Source organism: Oryza glaberrima, chromosome 8 (assembly GCF_000147395.1).
Source record: "Oryza glaberrima chromosome 8, OglaRS2, whole genome shotgun sequence".
Lineage (NCBI taxonomy): Eukaryota > Viridiplantae > Streptophyta > Magnoliopsida > Poales > Poaceae > Oryza > Oryza glaberrima.
In genome coordinates this window covers 9,859,182-9,879,892 of record NC_068333.1, presented here as the reverse complement: position 1 = coordinate 9,879,892, position 20,711 = coordinate 9,859,182, and the positions used below count along the sequence as shown (strand labels likewise).

The following is a 20,711-nucleotide window of genomic DNA, read 5'->3' as shown; positions in this document are numbered from 1 at the left end:
TAGGTGATGAATTTAGATGAAGAAATTTCTATTTTATCTCTTTTTATTTAAGACTTATGAATTTCTAAAGTTTGTGCTGATATAGGGTACTTCTTCCGTCCCAAAATATAAGCATTTTTGAACTTCGACACAGTCTTCGAGATGCTACTTTGGCCAACAATATCTATAAAAATAAGATGTTTTAAATAAAAAGAGTAGCATATTATGATAGTTTGTTTAATGATAAATTTACATGATTATTCTTTTTTATTCTTTTGCTATTAATAGTCTAAGTTAAAAATGTTTTACTTGATACTATGCTAAGACCCTCTTTGTTTAGGCTTAGACTTATTGGCTTAGACTTTTAAGTCAGCTTATTGGCTTATATGATTGATAAGCCGGTGAATTTAATGTCCTAAGTTTAATGGTGGAGTCATAATCTACCTCACATAAGCCAAAAAAAAAAAACTTCTCCAACCTAGCTTTTGGCTTAGGCCCTCTTTGTTTAGGCTTATAAGCCAACTTATAAGTCGAAAAGTCTAAGCCTAAACAAACAAGCAGCTTTTCCGTTTGGCTTTTTTGAAGCCATAAGCCACTCTAACACTATTAAGCCAAAAGTTAGGTTGGAGAAGCTTTTTTGGCTTATGTGAGATAGATGTATGACTCAACTACTAAACTTAGGACATTAAATCCACTGGCTTATAAATCATATAAGCCAATAAGCTGACTTAAAAGTCTAGGCCAATAAGCCTAAGCCTAAACAAAGAGGGCCTTAATAGTGTTAGAGTGGTTTATGGCTTAAAAAAAGCCAAATGAATAAGCTGCTTGTTTGTTTAGGCTTAGACATTTCGGCTTATAAGCTGGCTTATAAGTCTAAACAAAGAGGGCCTAAAAATGTTTATATTTTGGGACGGAGGGAATATATTATTTATCTAGGTAGTGTCGTGAAATACTTTTTATAGGTGATTTGGTTAAAGTTGACTTTGCAGAGGTCAAGATAATTGTTTTCTAAGACTAACCCATTTGGTTTCATAATTGTTGGAGTTTGTATGATTTTCTGATGTATTTTACAATTTGTAGCGTGTCCAATGTTAGTAATTTCCCTATATTTTTAGGTGTTTATTTGTACAGAATGTGTTACTTTATGTTCTTGTTAAAGAAAGATAATAGTTCTTAACCTAACAAAACTGAGTTCACAGGATTTGGAGCTAATATGAATTTTCTACATATTTTACAAATTGTGATGTGCTTTATGTTGATAATTTGTTATAACAACTTGAGAGGCATTAAATGTACTAAAGCTGAGTTCTTTCCCCAACTATAATAACCCACTTCCCTCATTTTCCACGCGCACAATTTTCAAACTGCTAAACGTCACTTTTTTGCAAAAAGTTTCTAGAAAGTTGCTTAAAAAAATCATATTAATCCATTTATTTAAAAATTAGTAAATACTTAATTAATCATAGAAAATATGTTGCTCCGTTTTCCGTGCTTAGGGAATGAGTTCGCAACTCAAAACAATGAACACAGCATAAGTGTTTTGAGTTTTGGGTAACATGAATAATGTTATAGCCTTGCTGGCCTAACCAAGTCTTATTTTAGCTTAATTGGAGCTACAGCGTATTTTCTATAAATTGCATCATTTATAATTTGTGATTTAATACTTATTTCACCCATTAAGGTTTAGAGATGATTTTCATATTAAATGTACTACTTTTTATTATTTTTATTTTACTGTGATTAAGGAGTACATGTTTTGTGCAACTAGCAGGACTCAGTTTACTTTATTTTGAGTTCACTTTACTTTACTTTCGTCGACGATGCGGAGGAAGCACTAGGCCTCGGGGGTGAGGTGAGTGGCTGGACTGGCTGGGCAGTGGAGACGCCGAAGTGCCTACACGTGTTTCCCCAGGTGGCAGAGTCGGTGGCCATCGCACACGCGCAGGCCGTGTGCCCCTCCTGCTTCATCATGTTGCCGCCCTTCGCCCGTGTCGCGTTCATCGAGTCCATCTCCAGCTTGGATGCCTCGGGCTTCAGCTCCGACGGCTCAGACCCGGACTCCTCGCTTCCATAGCAGCGATGGGATGGCACCAACTGAGGGGAGGACCGCAGCGGGAAGACATTCCCACTGAGGAGCCGAGGAGGTCGACGATAGAGGCGACGCTACCTTCGCCTCCGATGTATATAGGTTGGAGGGGGGGGGGTCCTCTTGTTCTAGGTGCGGTGATTGAGATCAATGCATTGTTATTTCTCCACATGCACTGCTTGTCATTGGCTCATTGTTGATTTCATGTCTACAGTAGTTGTTGAAGCTATTCTGTAAGTTCGAGATGATGAAGGAGAAGATGCGAGCAATAATGAACCTACAACACAGCGTGTCCGTGTCTTGCCTCCACAATTGTTGCTCAAGTGGCCCAAGGAAGCGTCATTCTGTCAGTTGTTGACGCAACTTGTGCCAACAACCCGATCGAATGAAGAAAATAAAGGGGGATGAGGAAGAAGATGAATATGACAGGTGGGTTCCACATACAGATGAGAAAGAAGATGGGAAACGTGACGGTGATGCCATGATTTCGATTTTGTAAAAAAATGAGTTGCACGGCTACGAATAGACGAATTGTAATGGCATTTATCTAAATAGACACATTTGCAATGGCACGAATCAAATTAACCCAACTTTTTTAGGAAAACGCTGGGGATCAGGCGCCCGACGGTGCCAGAAAAATTGCCCCCCTCACGCGCGCCTCCGCCTGCCTCCCACGCCTCCCCACCACTAGGGCCCCATTACAACAAATCCCCCACATATTACGGAAACGCCCTATTAAGGGAATTCGTTTCATTTTTTTTCCACTAACAATGTTTCAGCTAGTGTACTCGTAATGTTTTACTATGTATAGATAAAATGTTGCAGTGAATTGAATTATTCTTTTACAACAAATCACCCACATATTATAGAAACCCTTTATTAAGGGAATCCGTTTCATTTTTTTCCACCAAAAATATTTCACATAGTGTACTCATAATGTTTCACTGTGTATAGATCAAATGTTCCAGTGAATTGAAACATTCTTTCGATATTTGCTGAAACATTGTTTTTATATAGGGTGAAACAACGCTTGATTTTTTTTGGAAACCGTTGTTTCATACGTTGTAGCAAAATGTTTCATGAGATGATTTAGTTGTGTTTCAGCTTTTTAAAAATACTGAATTTTTTTCGATTTGTTTAGTGAAACATGTTCGATCTACTTGATGTTTATAAATCGGGTGCCCGATTTAGAGGCGCCTCCACTTTTTAAGGAGCTATTTGTAAAATAATTTTTTAAAAGGACCTAGAGGTGAACAATCCATGGCTAAACCCACCGCGCGGGGCGCGCCCGCAGCGAACCAGGCGCGCATTAGGCGCCCCCCGAGTTTCTCCCCCCTTCCCTTGTTGGCGTAAAAGAAAAATCTCCCCGTCTCGTCTCCTCCGCTCCTTGCGCCATCTCGCGGCTGAACAGGGGAGGGGGAGGGGCGCCGATCTCCATCCGACGAGCAGAGCAGGGGAGGGGAGGGGGATCCTGGTGAGCATCCACATCCTCTTTCTGATTCATCTCTGTCCCCCACCGGTAGTACTTTTGTCTGGAATTTGCTTGCGTTAACCCTAGCTTCTCTTCTAGATCTGGAAGAAGGGATTAAGAGAAGCATTTCTTAATTCCAGAGCCTTAATCTTAATACAAGTAACAGTTTGTTTGTTCCCCTAAAAGTTTGGGGGTTCAGTACTGAACCCCCATGTCCCAAGTTGGATCCGCCCCTGTGGGGAGATTGAATGGTGCCCTTAGGGATCTGTGGTCGTTCGTGGACGAAAAGCGGTTGGTGGTCGCAAAGATTAGTTTTTAGGTTTCTTTTTTTCTCCTGAAGTGATTGCGATTACCGTGCCTGTGATGAAGTGGCGAAGAGAGGTAAGGATGGCATAGATTTTGCATTGGCCGTTCGGGGTGACGTTCCTGTATTGGGGCTCAATTTGTTGTTTCTCCCAGTAACTAGGTGCTTCCTGGTTGCTGAGCACGCCGAGGTGTAGATTTTTAGATATACTCTTTTGACTCTTTAACTTTGAGTAATTTTGGAAATTATGATGGTTCTCTTGCCTAAATGATGTTTATTATTCAAATATCTTTATGTACTTCTCTTTTGAACTTTTATTTTTTTTCCACATTTTGTTTCGCTCTCAATACAACAAATAAGCAGTTCTGGTAATTCTTTTATTTTCCCATTTCAGGAGATCATGGAGAGTAGTTCTTCAGATGTTCAAATGTCACATTGTGCTGAGGACTTGAATAGTGAGAGTACAATCGAGATCAAAATAAAGACATTGGATTCTCAAACATACAATTTGCGTGTCAATAAACGCGTAAGTGGATAACAAATGCCCATGCCAGAGACTATACAGTTGCTTTTTACAGTGCTCTTATGGTTCCTTAGAAACTATTGGCTATTTGCATGCACAACATGTTGCAATTCTAATGATATTTAATTGCCTTCTTTCCCGGGAACAAAATACCACTCAATCCCTTTCGCATAGTTTAATTAAATAATAATAAGTGAATGTATGTCAAACTTGCTTAAATTTCCCCAAGTAATTTTGACAACCCACTACTATATCTCATATTTTTACCATTTTCTGATAGTTTATTGTGCAGCCTAGTTGCAAGTTCATTTTATGTTCGAATGATGTAAATTGCCTTTTTCTCAATTTTTTCTGTTAATGGTAGTTTTGAATGTATAAATAGCATCTAATGTAGAGCATGTCTGATACACATATGGCGTGCATTTAGATTCTTTTGAGTAGCAGCTGGTCTAGTGTTGCATTACCATTGGAGCCCTGGATGAAATTTATGATTATATAAGATTGTTGTTTGCTAGCAGTGTTTTTCATAGGGCCTTTATGATCTGTGAACGTTGGTTAGGTGGCTCTAGTAGCACTCCTCAGGTCCTGGGTTCGACTCCTTGTGGGAGAGAATTTCAGGCTGGGGTTAAAAAAAATCCCCTTGTCTGTCCCACGCCAAAGCACAGGTCTAAGGCCTGGCCCAGGTCGTTGGTCGTTCTCACACGGGCTACGGTGCTGCTGTGTAAGGGTGGGGCTGGGGTTCGGGGGTTTTCTCAACTTGCGTGAGAAGGTTTTCTATGCAAAACGCCCAGGGGCTGTCTTACCCCCCCATAGGTCGATTCTTTTTAGTGGTCTGCGAACTGGAATATTATCTTTGAACTCCATTGATCGTTTTTAGAACCTGCTCAGAATAATTCTATGTACCCTTTAATTTTCAGAATTAATGCTGCATTAGTTTGTTCAATATTTTGTTCCAGTTCTATTTTTTGGGTGGACATGCCATTTATTGTTAATGCTTTGTCTTTTATACAGGTGCCAGTGCCTCTGCTAAAGGAAAAAATTGCCACTGTAACTGGAATATTGTCTGAGCAACAACGTCTGATTTGCCGTGGGAGAGTTCTAAAGGATGATGAACTCCTCTCTGCGTATCGTATCCTCATCTATTTTTGGCTTGTAGCATTTTAGTTGTTTTGTCTTCCAAAATTTGTTTCTCCATCTACAATGCCATATCCTACAGTTTCAAATGTTAGATGTCATTCGGCAAACAATATTCTAGATCAAGAAAACAATGCATAATTTTTATGCACAATTAAAAGCATAATATTAATATTTACAAATGATGATGGTCCCATTGTTTGGAATTTCGGATGACATGTTGGAAATAATGGTATTATATTTGGAAGGTGTTGTGTTTATGGTTTAGCAATTTCTTTCTCTTCTCTTTGTATGGTATGTACACTGATGTTGCTTTGGTGATTTTTGTCCTTTTCTTCTATACTATGAAGAAAGGGTTCAGATATCCCTGTTTACTATGAAGTCTTTGTCGCCTTTTGATTCCTCCCAGGATAAGTCACTAAAACCTAACTGGTTTGATCATATTATTGGACAGCACCTGTTTTACATTTGAAGTACGTACTTGGCTTACCTTGTAAATGGTAATCCTTAACTGAAGTTTTTATTAGACGTGGAAGATGGCCATACATTGCATCTCGTGGTTAGACAACCAGGACAATCCGCTACATCAGGAAATGCTGGAAATGAAGGTTTGTAAACTCATTGTGTGTAGTTAAAAATTGATTGGGAAGTTTAAGAGAGCATTCTTTGGACACCTGCATTGTGTGATATAATTTATTTAGTTTCTTGGGCTGTTTTTCTTCTTGGTTTCAAGATCGTGAATAATTTTTATTGAAGCAAAAATCTTCCGCATTTGCAGTAGTTCTAATGGTAGATAATACTGTTATGAGGTTTGTGAGTATTATTTAGGTTGTCAGTTTTGACTCTATATTGCTTTAGTTAGCATTCTGAAAGACTGCTGTAATGGAACAGATGCTCGTATGTTGTGATTGCATGTCATGAACATCGAATCTGATGTGTTAGCAGCATACTGCACTTGGTCTATTATGTCAACTAGTTGCTTTGTACTTGTCATCATTACAATTACTTTCTATCCTTTCCATTCCTTTTTTATGTACCCATATAAAGCAGAGAAATGTACCACAGACCTTCTGTGTTCCCACCATCTTCCTAATAAGGATTCTATATGCTATTCTTGTTAAATACCTAAAAGGCTAAAACTTTCTGACACCCATATGACTTGTTTTGTTGCTATAGAGGCCTTTATGCCTTTTGATGTTATCTTATACCTATAGCCATGTCAATTTTGTATTTTGATCTGTTTTGCATTTGAAAATTTAATTTGTATTAGCTTCATATTTCTGTAAAGTCAAGTCAAGCACACTGCAGTTACCATTTGGCCACTTTGAACTATGAGCTTTATTATGTGGCATGCCTAGACCAAAAACTTGTGACAAAACAGCTGCATGTTTTCTATATTGCACCATAGAATTCATTCTTCCATTTTCTCCTTCCGTATTTCTTCATTACGCAAAAACTGTCAATTTTATAGGTACCACATCAAATCCCGCTCGTCGTCGTGGTCCCACTATGACTCGCAGTATTGTACTTGAGGCTATTAATGTGGGTCAGGGGAGTGAACTCAGTGTTGCACAGGTTTTCCTTGTTCCTATGCACCTTTATATCTTCTCTTACTGTGTTCCTTTGGTTGACATATAACTTATTTTTCACTTATTTTGTTCTTTTGGTAGTTGCTCCAAAGCCTGCTTCGAGCTCCTAGTAACACACAAGTTTCGGTAATCCAGCATTCTGAAAGTCTTTGGTTCAGATTGGAACTAAAAGGATCTTATTTGAAAATAATTTCCCTTGTGTTAGAGTGGACCAGCACCTTCTGATGCCAGACCTTCAGAAGGTGCACAATCTTCAACGCAAAATGGTGTCAGGGCTGTACTTGATCAAATGCCGGTTCCTCCACTTTTCCAGTCTGAAACGTCAGTTGGGTTATCAGAACCAAACGTTAGTCTTGGTCTTGTATCCTTCACAACTCACATGCCCTGATGTTGAAATATTAATAAGATATATGGCTAATAACATGTTCTTTTGCAGGTCATTCCTGATTCGTTGACCACAATTTCTCAGTACATTAACTTTTTGAGAGACTCCTTTAGAAGGGAAGGCTTCCTCGAAAATGGTCTGACCTTGACTTTTATCTGAGTTGCCCACATTCTGAATCAGTCTGAAAATTTAGTTATTTACTTCCAATACTCTTTACAGGACAAACTCTGAATAATGCTGACCATGGAACTGCAGGAAGTGCCCATGGAGGTGGTACTCAAAATCATGAAAGCCAGCCTGATTCAGCTTCGGCGCATGGGCTTCCTACTGCAGCATTGCTTGCTGAAACTATGCACTCTACTAGACAACTTCTTGTTGAGCATGCTGGAGCATTGCTATCTGTCCGTGCCATTTTTTTATTTTTTCTCGTTATGAATTAGCTAATATAACAGTTATGTTTTAGCTTCATGAATAGTTTGATCTCTTTTCTGTTTGTTCTTGCTGAGTTGAGAATACTATGCATGTAGCTATTATTCTTCAATGATAGGGAAAGTATTAGTGAAGTTAGATATATCAATTTGAGCTATTTGAGTGAGGGTAATATGGTAAATGTTTCATTGGGTACAACATATGAGTTTGGCAGGTCCAATCACCCTCCGTTGTCTCATAGATTCCGACATTCATAGTTGCACTCAATTAAACCCTGTTTCTTATAAATTATCCAGCTAATGTTCATACTCCCCACCAAGAGTCATGGTACTATAACCTTGTAAAATGTACAAAACGTGTACACATCATGTCTGTCTAAACTATCTTTTTTTTTGTGTTAGTATATAACATAATATTGAGGAATACGCGGATACCATTATACTTTATTTTGTTTTAAGTGGAGAACAAGTGAAATGGAAATTTTTGTAACCATTCATGTATGCAATTAAAAACTAATTGCAGGATAAGTTCATTTCCTGTGTTAATTATATTATTGTGCTGTGATCACTTCATTATGATTACTTGGTAGTCAACTGACTCCCATAGATGCTGAAATTTGTTTCTTTAGTTTGGTTTGCTGCTTATCTGCTTTGTTGAGTTGTTAACTTCGGTTTTATACGTTACTAGCGTGTCTGAAGTTAAGATGAGTTATTTCAATGCAGCAATTACCAAACCAGCTAGGAGATATTGTGAATGTAACTGATGCTACAACACGGAGGAACCTTCAAAACAGTGTAGTCAGATATGGAGTTCTCATCCAATACCTTGGTTCATTACTTCTAGAACTTGGCCGCACGACAATGATGCTGCGTATAAATCCTGCAACTGTAGGTTTTTCGGACAGCTTTTTTTTTACCTCGTTTCACGTTGGAATGATTCTGTACTGCTGTAATGACCAGTAAGCATTTTACTTTCAGTCAGAAGCGGTTGTCAATTCTGGACCAGCTCTTTTTATCTCTCCATCTGGACCAAATCCTCTTATGGTTCAAGTGAGTAATTTATAAATCTTATAATTTTAATATGAGTAAATTTCACTAAACCTCACCTATTATGATCCAAGTTGCACAAAGCCACAGGTATTTTGGCACATGCCACTGCCACATATCCCTGGGTATTATGGTCCTAAAGTTTCACAAAATCACACTGTTAACCATTTTGACATACTCCTATATCAAAAAAAACGGATGTAACATTTATATGGTGGATACAATGCTCAAAAATTTAAGATGTGACTGTAGAACTAAAAAAGTATGGTAGAACAAAGTCAAAATGAGAAGTAACGTAGTTTTATGAAACGTTTGGACCATAACACCTAGGGTTATGTGGTTATGTGCCACATGCCAAAGTTTCTGTGGTATTGCGAAGCTTGGACCATAACTGGGGGGGGGGGGGGGTATTATGAAATTTTGCTCTTAATATTAACAGGTAGAGAACCCATTTATCCTATTTCCGTCGTTGCTAACTCATTTTAGTCCAGCCTGCTCCTTTTGTTCCAGGAACAGGATCTGTTCAAGTGGGCCCAATATTTTCTAGTCTTACTTCACATCGCTCTGTTCTGCACCCAAGAGATATTGACATCCATGTCCGCACGAGTGAGTAAATGTTGCTATATTTTGTTTCTTCAATCTGACTATTGTAGTTTGACCAGCATGGGAGTTGGATGTCACATTTATCCATCTAGGATTGACCAGCATGGGAGTTTGGATGTCACATTTATCCATCTAGGATTACCATGTCTATTGTTAGCTTTGATATATACGATTAGTCTGATCAATGATCAATGCTCTGATCTTATCATGACAATTAATTGTTGGAATACGAGTTGATAAGAGCTAATTTAGATTAGAAGGTTGTTTGATTGGAGGCATAGTCCAGCATACTAAAATTAATCATAACAAACTGGTGTGTCAACTGAAACCAGTTTGCTAATACCTCAGAGTTGATAGTTTAGAATGAGTGCAAGTCCCAGTTGGTAAGGTTGGTTTAGATAATAATACATTTGAACCAATGAATGCCGATTGAATGCTAGAACGTGTTCTTTTTTAAGCTTCTGGACTTATGGATTTTGCACCTTTCTACATCAGCATTACTTAGATAACTTGTTCTAAGCTATTTATTAGGTTTATAATTATAATTACTCAATTATAATATTTACCTCATCCCTGTAAGCAACTGTCCATTATCTGTCCAATCATCCATACAGAACATGTCTTAAACTTATTATGGCATCCATGACCACACTTAGTTTGAGCGTACATTTTTCCTACTGTTACTTTGGTTGATGATGGTTAAATGCGGTCCTTTTTGGTTGTTAGGTGGGTCTGTGTCTTTAACTGGTACTAACCCACCTGAGCGGGTTGAGGAACATCAAACACAAGATCGTACAGATAGAAGTGCAAATGCTTCACCTGCAAACAGTAGTGAAGCATTTGCAGGGGTTACAGCCGGTGCTCCATTTTCTGTTGAATCTGGAGTTAGGCTGGTGCCGCATAGAACAGTGGTTGCTGTGCCTGCTGGCATCAGTCATCCTCCTTCAATGTCTTCTAGTGGAGTTGGTATTATCTACCCACTGTTTGCCAGAATTCAACAAAGAGCATACACTAACGCTCAAGTTGCCCATAGTGCTAATCAGATACCGAATCCACAGACATCTCAGTATCATGAAGCAGGTGAATGAGTTTTTTTTTTTTCACTCTATCTGTATTGTTTGCCCCCTTGCTCGAGTATTTTCTGTTTGCTCACTAAACTGCTATCTACTAGGGGTGCAATCTGGTTGGATAGCTCTTGACTGATCTTATGTTGAATCTGAATGACCAGATTAGGCAAACGGTCACATTTATAGATTGGCTTTGGATAGGTGTTGTAAACTAGAAATGCAGATTTGGATGAGAGATGTCCAGATTCTAATAAAATCTGAGGTCCAAGATTGAAATGGGAGGGGAGAGAAGTGAAATGGATTTATCACCGTTGCAGGAAGTCTATGGCACGTTTCTTCACCGTAGGTTGGTTAGCAATGCCTTGGTTGGCCTGCCAGTGTTAAGCCAGAGGAAGGAGAGGATGAGGCTAGAGACTGCTTTCCCTGTTTCCTTGTTTGAGTTGTATGTTCAATTTGCCTTTTTGAAGTGCTAAGTAGTGTTCCTCCAAGTGATGAGGAACTTGCCACATTCAGGTGCACTAAATATCACTTTTATTTGCTCAAATTCTTATAAGTATTATTTAAGCATTTAGGCTAGCATTTTACATGCAAACTTATTGAACTTCAATATATTTGCAATTGTATTAGCATTGATGCCTGTCTGGATTCGTATCTGTTTTTTTTTTAATTTTTTACATTTAACTCATTCTGGAATGCCTTTTGCGTACTTCATCTTCTAGAATTTGTCTAATGATTTCTGCATGCCTTTGTTTCAATGATTCTTCATTCTTTTTACGTATGGGTACTCCAGGTTGACAGGCTCATGTTTTTTGCGCATCAAAAGAATGGGTTACCAGTTATTTGCCACTGCAAATATTGGCATCTGAGGATTTGCCACTTGATCTGTCATGGACATGTGGTCACTAATGACAAATCAGTGGCATATTGCCAAGTGCATAAAATTCATCTTTCTGTGGCAAATACTCATGTTTCCTCTATAACAAATGTATGGTTGACATATTATTCCTTTTCTTACCACTGAAGTATTTGTCTAATAGGTACTCTAGGATCTCCTGTTGATATCAATGCGGAAAACGGCACTCAGACTTCCCCTGGGGAGCAGAATGGCCAGGGGCCTTTTTCTCAGTTGATGGATAGTATCCCTTGGATTGCATCACTCTTTTCTGGGGAAAATTCTCGAGTAAATGGCACAAATCAGCATGCACCGGCTTCTGCTGAGCAGGTAGATGGTAGAAATCATGGAGCACCAGAAGTGTCAGGAGTCAGTGATGAGGGTCTACGGTTCGCTAGCTTAGTTCGCCAAATTATGCCATTTATTTCCCAAGTTGAGTCACATCATCAAAGTGCCTCAGCAGTCAGTAGCAGCACCCCTTCACAGGTAACTGCAATTTCTTCTTATTATGGCTGTAAATACAGTTAAGCTCTTGATGGACTAATCAGTACTGGCAGGCTGCACATGGGAACTTGAATACTGCAAGAGCTGGTCCAAGTCATTCCAGGAGTTCACATCAACATAACCGTGATCCAGTTGATGGACCTAATTCTAAAAGGCAAAGGTGTGTATAATCTGACTGACAAATATACTAGTTTCTTGCATTACGTCTGGTACTGTAGGAGGTTCAAATTTAGTCACAAATTTTATTTAAGCATATTTATTCGGTTAGGTAACCTCAACATGCAACAAACGCATGTACATGTTTCTTATGATAACATACTACCAATTAATTTCATTATGTTAGTCCAACTATCTCTTTTTTGGTAGAAAAGTAGGGGTGTAGGGGAGGACAAGGAATCAGATCTGTACTTTTGCTTTCTGTTTTGTTATCAATAGAATGATATGTGAATTAATTGTTTTACATGCCTTGGAACATTTTTATTTCAGAACAAGTGAGTGATAAAGATCTTCATGTCCTCCGGGGTCACCGTTTTGCAAGATAAGCCGAGAATTTTGCCGATTCTCACTGCGAGGATGGACTGTCATGAATGTCTTGACAGAGTTGAGAGCAGTGGATTATTATTATTTGGCAGTGTATAGTTGGCATCCGGTTCATTAGTCAAGGCACCATCTTTTTTTTTTTTTGCCCATTTCCTGCGGATCGGTTGTAATGTTATTTTACTATCCTATCTGTAGAAATTCGATTCAATTGGGGTTAAATTATGCCTGCAATTAACCAAAAGCTTCGTTTGGTAGTAATTGCTGTAGCATGTGGAGAATTTTTGCCACTTAATAATACCCTCTATGATTTGTACATTTGAGTTCCCTTTGTTCCGTATAGGGATGGCAACAGGCCGGGTCGGCCATGGGCAGAGCTAAACCATGCCTGATCCAGCACCAGAGAATGCCCGCTTGAATCATGCCTGATAGGGTAAGCGTGTAAAACTTGGTGTCCATACCCATGCCCAATGTACATGGGCATGCCCTGTGGATACCCAGTTTGCACCCGATGGTCCCTTGCGTCGCTGCCCGCCGGTGTTGGCCAGAGCTGTGCCACCTGCCGTCATCGGCCTGTGACGCCATCCTGCTCGCTCTGCTCCCCATTGTCTGTTGCCTGTGCCACTACCGTCGTCACATGCCCATGCTGCCACTCCTTGCCTGGGCCGCCACTGCCTTGCCTGCGCTGGCGTCATTGCTTGCCCACGCCCTACGCAGCCGCCACTGCCGTGGGGATTTGGGTAGGAGTAGGAGAGGTGAGTGGGGGAATTAGGTTAGGGTTTCTATTAGTTGAGTGAGTAAGTGTGTGTATTGTCAAGAGAAAAGGGTATGATAATTAAGAGATGAGCCAAATTTAGTTAATACATAGGTACTGGGTTGGACACCTGTGGGCAAAAATATTACCCAACTGCTACTCGCTACGTTCTCGGGTCTGTCCATAGGAAAAATATTACACCCATTCCCTAGTTATGTAGTAATATACACTAATACCCCTATTGAATGGGGCCAAACATTCCTTTTTTTTTTCAGTTATAATTTTTTCCGTAATTCAGAAATTTAGATCAGAGTTTATTTGTCAAAGCTTAGATTAATGAAAATTTTGAAATAAAAATGTCTATGTTTTGACTAACTATCTATATAAATTCTGTTTTGTTGTCGTTTGAATTCAGTTTGTGTATTTCTGGGATTTGAGTTTTTTTTTCTTTAGGAGTTATATTTGTCCGTGTTTGGAGCATGTACTTAATATTCGAATTCCTTTTATTCGGAATTTATATTTTTTAATAATGGAATAAAATTCGGAATTATATGGCTACATACTGTTGATTTAGTTTTTGCGAATGTACTACTAATATTCTTCGTTTTTTTTTCTGTTACCCGTCCTCCCGTTATCAGGGCACAAAACCGACTTGTCAGGACCGCTCCCATCCTCCATAAGAGAACACCATTTTTAAGTTGGGGCATAGGAATAATTCCCTTGAATCGTCCCGTGTCTTTGCTCACTGCATCTTTCCAAATCACCGTGCGCTCCTTACATTTGTTTCAGTCCCCTAAATCGTAGTTGTCTGACAATTGTTAACGACTAAATTTGGTAAGGCCATGGACCGGGTTCAAAGCCAGGGTCAAAATAAATTAGGAGGAATTCTGTTTAGGGGAAGCAGAATGCGTATCGGCTGCCATATGTATCGGCTGACACCAAATCCGACGAAGACAAGCCGATGCAACTAGTCTCGAACAGACGGTCCTGCAACTATCGTCAGGATCAATTAAGGCACTTCATAGACATTGCCACGCAGGGATTGGAGTCCAGAAAATGTAATTGTATCTATTAATTAGGATATTTTGTTAGTTTCCTTAGGAATATTTTTGGTAAGAGTCTGCCTAAGGGACTTGTTCGTATTTTAAATTGTAATAGAGAAAGAGTTATGTCTAGCAAGGACATGTTATGTACTTGGGTATAAATATGGCCCGACACCTTGTAAACAAGGGACGACAATTCAATAATACTTCGGCGCATCGCTACCCTTTTCTATTTTCATTGTTTCGACGTGTTTTTGCTTTCGAGTTGGCCTGCATCGAGTTCGATCTCCGACGAAGAGGTAAAGCTTGTTATGGCGGTTTGCGTTCTCGGAATTAGTGCTTACATCTTCATGACACTCTAATCCTGTCCATGTGAATCGCCGAGTTATCATATACGCTGTATAATCTAGATCGATCTCGTCATCTAACCTCATCAGCTAGCCTCTATCATCGAAAACGGCCGATAGATTTAGATATCGATATTGAGTTAGATTATACAGAGTATCTACTATATAAAAGACCAGAAACTATGTATACATCTATCATTTACCTCAATCCTACGTGCACATGATGGAAAAAAGAGGTTATAGTAGATGTTTTCTCTCATGTTTTTCCTGTGAAATGAGTTGCAAAGGAAAATTTCCTCCAACTTCCCTATGCCTGGATCCAATGAATCGAAGGCTGCTATAGTGCCAAATCCTGAATACCTACATATTCCTATGAAATTCCTATAAATCAAAGGAGGCCTTGGCAGTTCAATTTGTTTCCTATGGATTGGATTAAGCCACATATCTTCTTCTTCCGTGCTTTCTTGCATCCAGGAAGGCTTAGGGCATCCATAATATTGTAAATTAATAACCATAATTAAAGGCCATAAGTTGGACGATAACCATTGTGGCTTTAATCATAAGCTGGGCCATAACAAAAATTAAGCATATGTTTGTGATCAGTCACAAGCGAAAAAAAAGAGAGGAGAATCTCTCTTCTCGCTCCACCGAATAAAAGGTTGGTTTGAAATCTTTTTCATTTGTCAAAGGGTTCACGTCTATTGTTAACTGGCATAGGGTTGAGGGTTCACCTTAAAGTTAGGTTGGCAATAAACATTGGCCATATGCGCTTAGTTGAGCTATTACCTTGTTTTCTGTTGGCACGATTTATAAACCATTAAACGGTGTATCAATTTTGTGCAAAATTTTCTGTACAAAAATTAAATAAATTATTTTTTGAAAATTTACAATAGTTAATACTTCCTCCATCCGAAGTTGATCATCATATAGGTTTATGCATCAAGATTAAGGATAATTTAAATCGCATCAATTAAGACACTATGCACATATTCTCCTACTATGCATGCATCGATTAAATCACCATGCTAATTACATCCTACCATGCACACATTCTCCCATGCTGTATTAATGGTATTTCAATGGAATTCGTATTCATACGGTTATATGATAATTAATTTGAGAAATTTTAGATTTGATTATATAATGATCAAAGGAGGGAGTACTACCTAATTAAATATGCAGTAATTACCTAGCTATTTTTATTTGTGTATGTTTTACGTGCGACTGATTAGCTAAATCAACAAGCTCTACCGAATGCATAGGCGCAAGGCAAACAAGCGAACAACACTAGCTCTGTAATTTCTTATAGGGTGCTGGTAGACCATCCAGCCATCATGGTGCCCGGCATGAAAGATCCACCACACACCACTACAACAGAGCCACTCATTTATAATGGGTGGTAACCTCGTCAATGATTGGTGGACACTATGAGAAAACTGTTGGGATACACGTAGGCTAGATAGCATAAACTAAAAATTTTTCACCGCATAAACCAGGAACCATATAAATATTAGATCATAGATCGTTACCACTCGACGCGCTGCGCAGCGGAAGTAATTAAGCGCTAAGAAGGCGAGGAACCCGCGTGATGTAGTGCGCATCAATGTAGAGGAAGTAGTCGATCACACCGGCTTGACCTTCTCTCCCTCGTGCGTTGTCCTCGCCGTGCTCCCACGCCGATTAGCACCGCAAAGCAGCGGCGCCTCTACCGGTATCCACAAAGGAACACCACGCGCAGATGTGCTAGCATCCACGCGCGGTTAGGGTTTGCTCGGGGAGGGGAGTGACAACTAGGGTTTCACGTGGTGTGTTAATTCCGCCGGTCACACCCCCTCACGAATATAAAGGATATATGACTGGGCCTTCGAGGCCCATATGAGTCCTACTCGGATCCCTATCCGATTGAGTGCATATTGGATCTCCATCCAATCCCTTTATTCCGGCCCTTTAAGCGTGCAACCCTGTAGGTTCATATACACTCGGTTGCAACTTGAAAACTCCTTTTCAGTCCACGTGTCAACAGCGGACCCTAACAGAACGTATTGACCCACCGAGCATACATAAAGATCATATCGGTTGAATCTCTAGTGTAAACTTGTATGGACCCCTTTGCCTCACGATATAGATTAAACTCAAGGCTAGATATGTGCCATCATCTAATAGCTCAACCATTCACTCGAACTTGTGATAGATTATATAACTTGTGATTGACTCCTCAATCACCTTTGGCATGACTATGCACTTCCATAATCTATAACATCGAGTGGCCCAGATATATCTCTCCATAGGAGGAGCAAATCCCATCTTGATTATTCAAATCCCACTACATGTTTTATAGTATACCCGAAAACTACTTTTATAACTACCCAATTATGGAGTAGCGTTTAGCAGTCCCTAAGTAAGCTACTACACATGTTGGGAACCATTATAATCTCAGGTCTAAGGATTCAATACCAACACTAAATAAGATCACTGATGACACAACACATACGGCTCTTGCAGTGTCTCATGTTGGGTCTATCTAACAACATGTTCACCAACATGTGTCCACATTATTAATTTGGTATCTCTATACCATGATCCATGAGACATGATCATCAATTAATACATGTGCTGATCATCTAAACATATTTGTTCCACATATGATATTTGATCAGGGATCCTTTAGAAATAGCAACATACAACATAAAGAGTCTCAAGAAAGAATCACATATTCATTAACAAATAATGAGTTATCTATTTCAAGGAACAATGTCGGATAAATATGTAAACATAGTATATGATACAATCATCTTTATGATTTCCTCTAGGGCATACCACCAATAAAAACCTCATCCGTGATGAGTGAATAACCATTACCAATAACCCATCGATGATAGGTTTTAACTTATCACACACCAAAGATGACTCCCGTCACATATGAGAGTTATCTATGATGGTTCGTAATTATGAACCTTCACGGATGAGAATTTATGATTTTTAAATTATAATAAACAATAAAACCCTTAAAATATTCAAATTATTATTATATTATTTCAACCATGGTCGTACATCACTAGCCACAAATTCATGATTTTTTAAGAGATATTTACAAGCACACTATGGTGGGATTTCAACCGAAGACCTTCCAAAGCACATAAAGCATATTCTCAGCCACATGTTGCTAGGTCTTTGGATATTGTTATTTTGGCTATTTTGGTCCAAATATGAAATACTAATTTGACTCTCTAGATGACTTAAAAAGAAAACTTTTCAAGTACAAAGTTGTAGATCTCATTGAGCTCGTTTGAAAAATTCAAAAAATATTGTGAAAATAGATCACATTACTTATAACACATATTTGGTGATGTAAACAATCTCAAATGAAAATATTGTCAATTGGAAAGTTGTAGATCTCATCGAACCCTTGCACTGTGATATAGGATATGTCTCCAACCGAGATCATTTGAAAAATTTAAAATTACGTTTTTCAAAATAGATATCATCCTAGGTAGTCATATCTTAGTCATATCTTACGTGGGATAGTTTGGATCCGTTAGACATGAGTCATCAGAACGGGTTGCATTAGCCCATCACAGATACCGGGATCTGTGGTAGTGATAGTGACGTTTAGAACGAGCAGAAGTTGTTGCCCTTGACTACCTGGGAAGCCTCATGAGCATCTCCCTTGATTCATTGTGATACGGGGTGCCTGACTTTCTTAGATTAGAATACGCCACGCAACTTGACGAACTAGATGAACGACATGCATGTTGCCTGTGTAACGCACCTTTCACAACGAATTCGCAAAACCACATACAAGAGATGATCATCTACTTGACCGCACAAAAGTGGATCTTTTTCTCCCTCAATTCCCGGCTAGCAAAAGTAAGAACAACCTATGGCAGAAACTGCCAATTCCTCTTTCTAATTTGGCGGTGACAGGTCAAAGTCTTGGAGAAGAATAAGAGCAATATTTCATGTGAATTTTCTTTTCATTAAATGTTGTTTACCCTGTTAGGTCATGTGTACAAAGTCATATATTGCCATTACATGTGTTAGAAACTATCGACAGTGTAGTGAAACCAGAAGGAAACCTATCCATTATATCAGGTGAGCCATAGGAGGGTTCCCTTCGTATTGTTGTTGGTATTTGTTACGACCACAGATAAATCCACAAGTGTACGGAATACCGCTATAGCACTTCACCTTCGGGTGACCCCTAAAGGATATCGAACTCAGGGAACGTGTGTAATCTACGTAAGCATAAGACTATCCAAGGACAACAACTATAGGTAGGCTGGCTAGGCTTGAGAGGACTTTCTATGTGTTTTAATTATCTAAGCTAAGTTGAAGGTAATTTTCTATCTGTTGCTTCGGGCACCGACCCCTGCTAGTTTGCCAGCGTGGTTTCGGCTATAGCTCTATGATGTAACCGACCGTGGAGGATTACTAGGACAGGATTCAGGGCTATCACCACCTGCTGTCTACCTCTGACAAATCCGTGGGATACGCAACAAACAAAGGTAATCTCTAACCTAGACACCACGCCTAAGTTATTAATTACTACTCTAATACTTGCGCAGGAACTTTCTTCTCTATCCGGAGTCCTAGTACTAAAGCACTTAGTACAAATACTAAATAATGAACCTACAAAGATGGAAATCTATCTTACTTAAACAAAGTATTTAAATAACATAAGAAAAGAACATGAATGCTTCCTTTATAGAAGAAGTTTCTCCGAACCCGGAGCAGAGTGTACCGACAACTCCGGTACTCCTCCAGAATTCTTCCTAGAAAGCTACACCCATCGAGGTAGAAGTCGGATGAGCGCCAAACTTCCGGGCACTCCTTCAGAGCTTCCCTCCCCTCTCTCCACCTAATTCTAATGTACAAAAGATACAATAGAGCCTATTGTAATTCAGCTCAAAGTTGTGTTTATTGAAGTGAGTGAGAGCTCCTCCTTTTATAGGCTCCAAATGACGGTTACAGGTATGGGAAATGATCAATGTGCCCTCCAACCATCATTGGGACTTCATCAGCAGCGTACATGTGGAATGCTGGCGATCAATGGCCACAACACTGGTTTGTCTGAACTGGTGGTTCAGTCTAACTAGAAAAATATCATCCTGGCCTCTCCTATGGCCAGTAGGTAGCTTAATGGGCCCCCAACATCATGTACTATGCCAAAGCCCAATTCTAAGTGGTTTTGATAGTCTTATGGGGCCTCCAATCCGTGTAAACGCGTCCTGATCGTGCGGAGGTTCATCGTGTCGCATGACGGGTGTGTTTCCTCCTTAAAATACCTGCATACATATATTTCACCAACACTAGTTGAAATGATTAGTAATAAATCCTACCACTAAGTTGAATACCATATTTTATTTCATTATATGCAGGTATTGACGGTCAGATATTATGACTTAAGGACCGTCAACAGTTGTGAGGAGAAGTGGAGGCTCATTTAGGAGGAGATTGAGAGGAGAAGCTGGCTTGAGTTATCGGAAGAAGAGGATGTAATGAAGGGGAAAGGTACCAAGTAGAGAAGTGGGTAAGGCCGCAAGGGGTATGCTGTACGCCAGCAATAAAACACAATTTATATATTACGCATAAACGAAGCTAAAATATTTTGGATTATACTGTGATTGTTATTTACCTATGATTTATGACGTAATACTCTTGCTCGAGGCACCTAATTAGACATATAGAAATAACATGTGATAAGTATAGATGAGACAATATTCTATACCACATGTAATTATAGTTCGATAGTTCAGGGTGTAAAATAAGTCAAAAAAATAGTTTAAGGGGTTAAGTGCTTTAGTGAAATAGTTTGGGGGAGTAAAATGATCTTTTTTCTTTTAAAAAATATGGCAGAAGATTCGTTTCTATTAAACATCTTTGTATATATGAAAAAAAATATATTGTTTTCTCCTTGGAAGTTCGTACTAGTTTTTGAGTTAAATTATTTATGAACAAAAATGATATTTGGAATATTGTTGTAACAAAATAAAATATTCAATCCAGTTAAATAAAATC

General features: G+C 39.1%; 1 protein-coding gene and 1 pseudogene across 4 annotated transcripts; both read left to right on the top strand.

The window, feature by feature from the left end:
* Positions 1–365: 365 nt before the first annotated feature.
* LOC127783029 (protein SPA1-RELATED 4-like) lies at positions 366–2,473 on the top strand (annotated as a pseudogene).
* An 896-nt stretch (positions 2,474–3,369) lies between these two features.
* LOC127782363 (ubiquitin-like domain-containing protein CIP73) lies at positions 3,370–12,867 on the top strand. 4 transcript variants are annotated; one of them, XM_052309539.1, is made up of 16 exons: positions 3,370–3,539; positions 4,235–4,366; positions 5,375–5,492; positions 6,025–6,105; positions 6,969–7,072; positions 7,168–7,212; positions 7,292–7,432; positions 7,523–7,607; positions 7,691–7,872; positions 8,623–8,787; positions 8,878–8,949; positions 9,438–9,552; positions 10,276–10,629; positions 11,654–11,994; positions 12,066–12,172; positions 12,499–12,867. In XM_052309539.1, the coding sequence occupies exons 2-16, from the start codon at positions 4,241–4,243 to the stop codon at positions 12,509–12,511; spliced, it is 2,049 nt and encodes a 682-aa protein (XP_052165499.1). In that variant the 5' UTR covers positions 3,370–3,539; positions 4,235–4,240; the 3' UTR covers positions 12,512–12,867. The 4 variants fall into 4 exon arrangements, 3 of the variants coding, with proteins under 3 accessions (XP_052165499.1, XP_052165497.1, XP_052165498.1); XM_052309537.1 differs by having other exon boundaries at positions 3,427–3,539; positions 7,727–7,872; XR_008019167.1 differs by lacking the exons at positions 12,066–12,172; positions 12,499–12,867 and adding an exon at positions 10,721–11,129 and having other exon boundaries at positions 3,427–3,539; positions 11,654–11,792.
* The last annotated feature ends 7,844 nt before the right edge of the window (positions 12,868–20,711 follow it).